The 10519-nt window shown below is 45.2% G+C and overlaps 1 protein-coding gene across 1 annotated transcript; it reads left to right on the top strand.

Moving 5' to 3' along the window:
• Window positions 1-276: 276 nt before the first annotated feature.
• LOC119341979 (BTB/POZ and MATH domain-containing protein 1-like) lies at window positions 277-1590 on the top strand. Its single transcript, XM_037613828.1, has 2 exons — window positions 277-1327; window positions 1410-1590. The coding sequence occupies exon 1, from the start codon at window positions 293-295 to the stop codon at window positions 1268-1270; it is 978 nt and encodes a 325-aa protein (XP_037469725.1). The 5' UTR covers window positions 277-292; the 3' UTR covers window positions 1271-1327; window positions 1410-1590.
• Window positions 1591-10519: the final 8929 nt, after the last annotated feature.

Raw genomic sequence — 10519 nt, 5'->3', positions numbered from 1 at the left:
TCGCCCGCGACCTTCCGTGGAGGCCTAGCGACGACGACGGCGCGGCCGACGGGCGACGGCGCCTTAGTTTCCGACCACCACCGCCGCCGCCGCCGTGGGAGGTGAGCAACCCCTACCTCTTCTGATCTCTTTTCAGTTGTTCAGTTCTATATAAGGGTAAGGTCGATTCAGATTGATTTTTTTTTAACGGAGTCAGATTGATATAGAGTAATGTTTACCCAAATAATTTCTCTTTCACATTGGAAACGTAGTTGGAGGAAAACCTATTAGCAAGCATTAATCGGATACCAAGATGCTGGGCTCCGGATTCATCGAGTTCGAACTGGAATATTCAAAAACCACGAACCTTTCAGTCGGCGACGTCGTCCACTCCGATGAGATCTTTGCCGGAGGGCACGTCTGGAAGATATACTGCTACCCATATGGCACCAAGAAGACCAGCACAGGCAGATACGTCTCTCTGTACCTACGGCTCGTCAGCAAAGCCAAATTTGTCAAGGCCATCTTTGAGGCTTCCCTGCTACGCAGGGGCGGTCCTGGGCGTGCAAAAAGATGCACCAAGGTGTACCCACCTAATGGCATCAGCTCTAGGAGCAGGGGATGGCATGAGTTTGTAAGCCGAAGCGATCTGGAGTCTGGTTCCGTCCGGAAAGGATGCGTTACATTCTTATGTGGGATCACGGTTCTGTGTGACAGCTCCATTGCTGTGCCATCCTCGGACATAGAGAGCCATCTTGGCGGTCTGCTGGATCGCTCCGAGGGAACGGATGTTTCATTCTGCGTGAAAGGCAAGACGTTTCACGCGCACCGGGCAATTCTCGCCGCGCGGTCACCGGTCTTCAAGGCGGAGCTCTTCGGCCCCATGGCCGAGGCTACAATGGCGTGTGCCACGCTGCACGAAATTGAACCTTTGGTGTTTAAAACCCTGCTTCGGTTCGTGTACACTGATTCCCTGCCTGTAGACAGAGAGCTTGGGGACTCTGTCACTGATATGGGAAAACATCTTCTTGCTGCAGCTGATCGGTATGCATTGGACCGGTTGAAGCTTGCATGTGCTCAGAAGTTGTGGGAAGGCGTGTCGGTCGATACGGTTGCGGATGCTTTAGCTTGCGCTGAGATATACAATTGCCAAGAGTTGAAGAGCAGGTGCATTGACTTTGTTATGGCAAAAGATAATTTCAAGAAGACTGTGTTGACTGAAAGTTTCATTAGCTTGTTGCATAAATTCCCCTCTATTCGTGCTGAGCTGAGAGCGAAGGTTGGGAGTTGAGACATAGGTTAGTGGGATGCATCTCCACTTATGTTTCAGGCGTCAAGGATTGCTTTGGTACGGTTTTATGATATTTTGGGCTTAGTTTAGGGACTACTATATCATATGGGAGGTTGATTTCAAACTGTTCCTTTTGCAGCACTGGATTAGACGGAAAAAAATCGTTGCCAAGTGATACTGGCAAGTAAGGGGACATGGAGGAAATCGTGGTACAGTTCAGATACAGAGCTATGGATGTGCACTGTCCTGAAGCTTTGTATGCTACTTTCGGTTCTGCACCATTTTATCCTGGATGTGCACACTGTCCTGAAGCTTGTTTTTGGATGTCCATTTCGGCTTTTCTGATAATGTAACTATGCGTTGTCTTAACTCCATGGCCCCTCAAAAAAAACTCCATGGTCCCTTATAAACTATCTCAAACTTCTATAAGTTTGGTTTTGCAATGAAAAAGCCTCTGGGTGCCCGTGCAAATTCTTCAGTTAAAATGAGAGAATTGCCGTGCCTTATTTTCATCAGTTATCAATTTTAACATTCCACATGATTTCCTAACAATCGTTTCACTTAGTTTAGGGATAGCTATATGATAATTATCGAAAACCATATATAGCTAACGATAAGAGTTTCACATAGCCAACACTAGCACGTCTTTTGCTGGGCACACGTAGTCCCCTCCTTCCTTCCTTACTTCATTCCCCTGGCACCTCATCCTTCCGGCATTCAAGACCCTTTCCTCTCATGTTTTCCTCACGCTGCCCACAGCTCCATCTTCTCATGTTTGTGTCATGCCAATAATAGCTATTCACCTTACGTTTGCCACTGCCATGGCCAGCTAGTGAGCAACCTCCTTTCCTTTCCCCTTGTTCTTCAGTGTCGAAAATGAAGCACGTGCCCTCCAGGGGCTGCCACGTTGGCGAAGTCTACACCAGATTGGGAAGGTGGTGGTTGTTCTAGGATTTTGGGGACATCTTTATGGTTTTTACGAAATGTGTTTTGTTTATAGTTGAAAGCTCCTAGTCCATATGTTGGAAGATGTGATTCATTCACTTTGAAGCTATTTTTTGGTGTAAGTTCCTGAACATCAGTTGGGAAACCAAGTTAGTTCAATGTGTTTGGATATCTTGTCAAGAAATTCATGTTTTTTGTTGGAAGCTTGTAGTTCTCTAGTTGTAAGATTGAAGTTTTCGGAGTTGGAAGTTCATGACTCTTTGGTTGGAAGCGTGCAGTCTTGGGGCCCTATCTGGAAACCTTCACGCACCACAAATCCTCCAATATGCACTCCAGTTCTCGATTCTGCACTCTGCCAAGGCCTCAGATACCCCAGATCGTTAGCGTTGGATATGGTGCCACATCTATCTTCTCTTGTGGCCCCATAGTTGAGGGAAGTAGCAAATGAGTGGATATGGGTCTTGACTTCGGGGTCCGGGAGATGGATGTCGACTTTCCTACCGGTGACGTCGGCCTACCCGATCCAAATCAAAGATAGAAGGGTTTGCCGCCATGACGGTGGTAGCGGAGGAGGTCAAATTGCAAGTGGTTACACTGCAAGGCGAACATATGAACAAGCCTCTCACGACACTAATCTTGGACACGTGGAGGAGGTTATGAGAGCATCTTCAATTGATTTGGTAAATTTGGTGACTGTAGGAGAATTTAGTTTCACCTAGTGGGTTTTGATGATTAATGACAAACAATTAAGGGACTAGCATGTTTACCGAGTGTACAAAGATGATATTGTCCCTAATGATTTTGTTTAACCAAAGGATTTCGACCTCTAAAATTGTTTAGGGAACACTAAAGTCTTGAGTTTTCTTAGTGAAGAAACAATAGATGTTAGGTAGAAATGTTTATCCATTTGTTCATTGATTCAAAAGCCAACCCGTACTATTAAGAGGGGTTCAGATTGTGAAGTAAGATTGAGATTCTTTACTTTTCTCAAACATAGCCCATTTTTATACACATGGTGAAGACTTGGAATCTACTTTCACGTGAACCTACTAGCTTCACTAACTAAGTTGAATACATTCAAAGAATCAACGTGGTTTAGGATTCAATGTCTAGTTCTTAAGTGTCACTAGAATTAGTTTCTTCACTAAGGCGTTAGGGAACTCAGTCCTTGAAGTTGCCCTAGGTTCTTCAGAGAACCAGTGCGCATGTTTTCATTTGGAAAATTACCATTGCACTCTTTCGCGAGTGGCGCGTTGGTGGGAGCGCCAAGCTATAAATAGCTGATAAACCACAAGTATAGGGGAACAATTGTAGTCCTTTTCAATAAGTAAGAGTGTCGAACCCAACGCTAAAGGTAGAATTGATATTCCCTTCAAGTTCTATCGATCACCGATACAACTCTACGCACACTTAATGTTCTCTTTATCTAGAATAATAATAAAAGTAGTACTTTGTAGGTGTAAAGGGATAGGTTTGCAAGATAATAAAGAACATGAAAATAAAAGTTAGGTGCTATTTTAATAAAAGTGCAATTAGATTAGTATAGCAAGCGTGCAAAAGTGACGGTAGAAATTGTGGAATTGTCCCTAACCAATTGGCTAAGTTACTAGATCTATAGCAAGTTTTTATGTGGGAGAGGCCATCGCTGGCATGTCATCCATTACTTAGAATTCTACGCACTTATGATTGGAACGAATATGAAAGGATCGAGAAGAGGTGTCTAGAGGGGGGGGGGTGAATAGACTCTAAGTAAGAAAAGTTGCAGTTTTTAATCTCTTTAAGTTGAAGTGGAGTTTTGGCACAAGTTTTAACATTCACAATACATATCAAGCAAGCATGACAAAGTATATGAGTAGCGGAAAGTAAAGCATGCAAATTGCAAGAATGTAAAGGGATGGGATTGGAGTGTGCAAACGCAATTCGGAGACATGGAGATTTTTTATCCGTGGTTTCGATTGGTGGTGCTATCATACATCCACGTTGATGGAGACTTCAACCCATGAAGGGTAACGGTTGCGCGAGTCCACGGAGGGCTCCACCCATGAAGGGTCCACGAAGAAGCAACCTTGTCTATCCCACCATGGTCGTCGCCCACGAAGGACTTGCCTCACTCGGGTAGATCTTCACGAAGTAGGCGATCTCCTTGCCCTTACAAACTCCTTGGTTCAAATCCACAATCTTGACGGAGGCTCCCAAGTGACACCTAACCAATCTAGGAGACACCACTCTCCAAGAGGTAACAAATGGTGTGTTGATGATGAACTCCTTGCTCTTGTGCTTCAAATGATAGTCTCCCCAACACTCAACTCTCTCTCATAGGATTGGATTTGATGGAAAGATGATTTGAGTGGAAACCAACTTGGGGAAGGCTAGAGGTCAAGATTTATGTGGTTGGAATGGAATATCTTGACCTCAACACAAGTATAGGTGGTTCTCTCTCAGAAAATGTATGTTGGAAGTGTTGGCATGTTCTGATGGCTCTCTCTACGAATGAAGAGTGGGTGGAGGGGTATATATAGACTCCACACAAAATCTAACCGTTACACACAATTTACCAAACTCGGTGGGACCGAATCGTGAAACTCGGTCAGACCGATTTAGTTCATAATGTGACCGTTATGCATTTCGGTGGGACCGATATGATCAACTCGGTAGGACCGATGTGCTAGGGTTAGGGTAAAGCCTCAACTCGGTTTGACCGGTTACACAAACTCTATGGGACCGATTTGGGTAATAAGCGAAACAGAGAGTTGGCCAGGCAAACTCGGTGTGACCGATTGCATACCTCGGTGGGACCGAAATTATTGCAATAGGCAACAGAGAGCTTGCAAGCCCATCTCGGTGAGACCGAGATCCCATCGGTGAGACCGACTTGATTAGGGTTTCTGGCAGTGGCTATGTCAAGAGAACTCGGTGGCGCCGGATAGAAAGATTCGGTGGGGCTGAGTTTGACTTTTGGTTTGGGACATATGTGGATGTGAGAAAGTGGTTGAGGGCTTTGGAGCATATCAGTAAGCACTTTGAGCAAGCAAGCCATTAAGCAACACCTCAGCCCCTCTTAATAGTATTGGCTTTCCTATGGACTCAATGTGATCTTGGATCACTAAAAGTAAAATGTAGAGTCTTGTGCTTTGAGTTTGAGCCAATCCTTTGTCCTTAGCATCTTGAAGGGGTTCCACATCCTCTAGTCCATGCCACTCCATTGTTGAACTTATCTGAAACATACTAGGTAAGAGTATTAGTCCAACAAGAGATATGTTGACATTAATTACCAAAATCACCCACGGAGCACTTGTGCTTTCAATCTCCCCCTTTTTGGTAATTGATGACAACATACATCAAAGCTTTAGATAAAGATATAGAGAATAACAAGTAAAGCTTTGGAAAGACATGTAACATGCATAGGCTCCCCTTACATGTATGCAATCGTGTAATTATGGAATATAGGAGCATGTGAATGCATAAGCATGACAGAGTGTCGGGGGTTGGGTGCGACATATGCCAAAGGATGGCTTATCATGGTGGGAGCGAGTAGAACGTCACCGGTGTCTGGAAGCGGGATGAGGCGTAGACACGAACACTGGCGCACTTTACCCAGGTTCGGGGCTCTCCTAGGAGATAAAACCCTTGGTCCTACTCTGCGGGGTCTCCGCATGACCACTAAGGCACTAGTGAGTACAATGGTGCTCCTCAAGCTGTATGCTAGAGGTAGAAGGAGGCAGGGCTAGCTCTCTTCTTCCTCTAGGTATGAGTCTAGTTCTAACAGGTTGGGAACCCTTTGCATGGGTGCCCTGGGGGGGTTTATATAGGCCTACCCCCCAGGGGTACAATACTTGGCCGGGTGTAGGACCCGATCGTCAGCGTCTCTGGTCGTCGGCTTCTCCGCCAGCAGCTGGGGCCTGCCGCCTGGTGGGCCCCTCCGACTGGTCTGGTACGGAGCCGACAGGCCGCTTCCGCCGCTGGCGGGTCTGGTTGGTGGCTGATCACTATAGCTGTGATGCTAATGACGCAGGCTTGGTTGGGCAAGGCATGGCTACAGTCCCGCCGCCTGGTGGGAGATCACTGTACCCTCGTCGTGTCTAGTCTGGTAAATGGCTCTCAGGTTTCGAGGAAGGATCCGGCTGCCCGCTAGGAGCCGGATCCCCTTGGATCCGACTGGTCAGGCTTGGCCGCCCTCCGGGCCCTCGCTGCCTAGTAGGGCCCGCCGCCTGCGAGCCGTACCGACAGGCCGTCGTGGGAGCAGGCCCTGCCTGACAGGGGTGACGTCGAGGGTGGAGTGGCAACAGCACCGCGTCGTGTGGAGATCTCCGCCTGTATGGGACATTGTGGCCATGCCAAACCCGGGATTCGGGGGTGAGGGACTACACTGTAGCCTCACCCTGTCTTGTCCTCTTGATGAGGGGCGCAGACTCTGAGAGCGCCGGGTGGCCGCCTGCTCGAAGCTGGCCTCTACGGAGGCCGTCTGCTTGGAGTCGGCCCGTCTTGGTGCCGTCTGCCGGTGCTCGGCCATCTTCGGGCAGCCGGCCGTTGAGCCAGCCGGCCACCGGAAGGCGGCGCTTCATTCTGGAGTCTCGTGGGGCGAAGCCGGCCCAAAGTCTTGAAAGGCTCAGGGACTCGGGTTAGGCTACCCGTGGCCCATTACTCCGACACAGAGTATGCAATGTGTTACATGTATCTTGGCTATATGCATGAGAGCAAATGATGTGAATATAGGAAATGTACCTTCATTCTCATGAGTCCTTCTTGCAAACAGTATGTACATCAGCAAGAAATCCTCATACACATGACTTTGATGCATATACTTACCTTGTGGTCTTGAGTTGGCTTAGGAAGGAATGGACCTGCGTAAACAAGGTTAGATAACACAGATACACCTACTAGCCAGATCAAACAAAAGAAACCACACGAGTACCAAGACTGGGATGACATGTAGAGAGTGAGTACTGAGTACCCCATTGGGTATAGACATGTCCCCAAAGGTAAAGATGTGCAATGAATTCAAGGATTTCCTTCCCTTAGATGTCTTGCTCCCCCTGAATCTAGCATGGGATACTGAGAGAAGATAGGGAACAGAAAACCAGAGCAAAGAAAAGAAACAGAGCTAATGCAAACAATCAAATATGAACATGTCTTTCCCCTCTTAAAGACATGTGACTTCTCTCCTCTTGAACACCAAACATCTGGGGTCTTTTGAAGTGATACTTCTGTCTCCTTGTAGAAGAACTCTCTCCCCTTGAGTATTCTCTCCCCCTGTAGAAATGATTAAGCTTTGATGTGATCTCTCTCTCCCCCTTTGACATCAATTTCCAAGAAGGGTTTTTCTGGATTTTTGTTACAAATGGGTTTGGTCCTTGATTCACAGAACAAAGCAGCAAGTCAAATGTGATGCTAGTAGAGGATAAGAATCATTGAGTGGAGCTGGATCAAAAAGAATGCAGGAACAAGTGGCAAGCTGTCTTTCCTGCAGTGAAATCGGTGGCATCGAGTTGTGTGCTTCGGTTGCACCGAAACAATTCGGTTGGACTGAAAACAACAGACCGGTGTGACCGAGTTCATCACAGAGAAAACACTTGTCACCTCAGCTCACTAGTAAAGTAAGATCTCACAAGGATTTGCAAGGAATTAACTGAAAGATTTGCAAAGAATTGGATGCAGGGAATGCAGAACAAAGAGAAACAGAAAAGAAATCTAGATGAAGTTTTTTTGAAAGGGGAAACAAATGTGCATGAGACAAATGCAAGAGCGCAGAAAAGAACACAAGAGAACTTCATCTAGAATTGGTCGGCGACAACGTCACCTGTGTTAGAGTATATTGACTTAGGAGGCAAGTGAGATCACTTGATCATAGGTCATACTCATTGTTTAAGCTCAAAATGGGGTTACCATTTTTCGTTTAAGCATCTTGATGTATTCACATCTTGTTGAGTTGCTTTGACTCATGAGTTGGAGTAAAGCTTCTCTAAGATGGAATAACATACCTTGGGTGGTGGTGTTGATCGTGATCATGTAGTTGAACTTGTGTGGGTTGCTCAAGGTTGATGTAGCTCATCAAGAGTTGGGAGCTCCACTTGGAGTTTGAGTTAATCTACCTACATGGGTTAGTCTTGCAAGGAAGAGCACTTGTGTATCCAAAATGACAATCATAAAACTTAATATAGAATTTGTCAAAGGATATGTTTGAAGGGTTTCGTGCTTCCTTGTCTTCAACCACCATTGTGTAGAGACTTGGTGATGTAGAAATTTGCTCAAGATGTGAGTGGGTTGCAATCTCATAGATTTAGATTCATCCAAGTACCTACAAGGGTTAGATAGCATGCAAGGGTGCAAATATATCCAAGACATATAAATAGCAACATGAAAGAAATATCAAGGATTAGTCAAAGGCTCATGCCTTGCATGTATCCAAATGGAGTTCCTACTCCAAGTTTGAAGCATCAATGATGTTCAATTCACCTCTCAAACGGCAAAAGACTTTCTCATCAAGCGGTTTGGTGAATATATCTGCTAATTGCTTATCGGTACGAACATGCTTAAGATGAATGTCCCCTTTGGCAACGTGATCTCGAATGAAATGATGACGGACTTCAATATGCTTAGTTTGAGAGTGTTACACGGGATCTTTATAGTAATTTCATTGCCACAAAGCAATGTTACATGTTTCACATATATCCCATAATACTTGAGAGTTTGGGTCATCCGAAGTAATTGAGCACAACATGAACCAGCGACAATGTATTCCGCTTCGGCGGTGGATAAGGATACCGAGTTTTGTTTCTTGGAGGACCAAGACGCAAGAGATCTACCAAGAAATTGACAAGTACACGAAGTGGACTTTCTATCAACCTTGTCTCCGGCATAGTCCGAATCGGAGTAACCAACAAGATCGAAAGAAGACCTCTTAGGATACCAAATGCCAAAATTTGGTGTGTGTATTAAGTATCTCACTATACTTTTCACATCCTTAAGATGACATTCTTTAGGGGCCGCTTGATGTCGTGCACACATGCACACTCTTACCATAATATCGGGACGAGTGGCACATAGATATAACAATGAACCAATCATGGAGCGGTAAACCTTTTGATCAACCGGTTCACCATCTTTGGTCAGATCAAGATGTCCACCAGTAGGCATGGGTGTAGTCATACCTTTGCATTCTTGCATATTGAACTTCTTGAATAAGTCCTTGGTGTACTTTGTTTGAGAGACAAAGGTACCTTCCTTAGTTTTCTTGATTTGCAAGTCGAGAAAGAATTTGAGTTCACTCATCATAGACATCTCAAACTTCTCCGACATTAGCTTTCCAAACTTCTCACTAAAGTGAGGGCTAGTCGAACCAAATATAATATCATCAACATAGATTTGGCACACAAATAGTTCTCCATTAACCCTTTTAGTAAAAAGAGTAGAATCATTTTTTCCAATTTCAAAGCATTTTTCAATAAGGAACTTGGTCAAGCATTTATACCACGCTCTAGGAGCTTGTTTAAGACCATAAAGAGCTTTGTGAAGTTTGTAAACATGATTAGGTTTCTTAGGATTGACAAAGCCGGGAGGTTGCTTAACATAAACTTCCTCCTCTATTTCACCATTTAGAAAAGCACTTTTAATGTCCATTTGGTACAATGTGATATCATGGTGATTAGCATAGGCAAGTAAGATGCGAATGGACTCAAGTCTAGCAACGGGGGCATATGTCTCACCATAGTCCATACCTTCGACTTGAGTGTAGCCTTGGGCGATGAGACGTGCTTTGTTGCGAACTACTTGTCCATCTTCATCTTGCTTGTTGCGAAACACCCATTTGGTACCGATGATGTTGTGGTTTTTGTCGGGCTTCTCGACCAATGTCCATACTTGCTTTCTTTCAAAGTTGTGTAGTTCTTCATGCGTGTCGTTTATCCAATCCAGATCTTCCAAAGCTTCTTCAACCTTCATAGGTTCAATCCTAGAGATGAATGAATAATGTTCACAAAAGTTAGCCAACCGAGTTTTAGAGTGAGTGATTCTGCCGGTTTGGATATCATTGTAGATTTGCTCAACGGGATGGTCTTTGGCGACTCTTGCTCGAACTCGTGGAAACTTTTGCTTGGATCTGGGTGGAACATCTTCTTCATCTTGTTCTTCTTCTTGGCCTTCTTCATTGTTGACGTTGCCGTTCTCTTGTCGTGGTGGAGAAGGAGGTTGTTGATGTTCATCTTGGTGTACTTCCTCGTTTTCTTCATCTTGGTGTGTCCCACTTGTGGATGCTTCTGTATCAACTCTTGGTTCACCTTGTTGTGAGGTGGAAGCTTCCACTTGGAC

The sequence above is a fragment of the Triticum dicoccoides genome, chromosome 7B, assembly GCF_002162155.2.
Source record: "Triticum dicoccoides isolate Atlit2015 ecotype Zavitan chromosome 7B, WEW_v2.0, whole genome shotgun sequence".
Classification (NCBI taxonomy): Eukaryota; Viridiplantae; Streptophyta; class Magnoliopsida; order Poales; family Poaceae; genus Triticum; species Triticum dicoccoides.
This window is presented reverse-complemented; position numbering and strand designations above follow the sequence as displayed.

Coding starts and splice junctions, on each gene's coding strand:
- LOC119341979 (XM_037613828.1), top strand. CDS start 293: ATGCTGGGCTCCGGATTCATCGAGTTCGAACTGGAATATTCAAAAACC.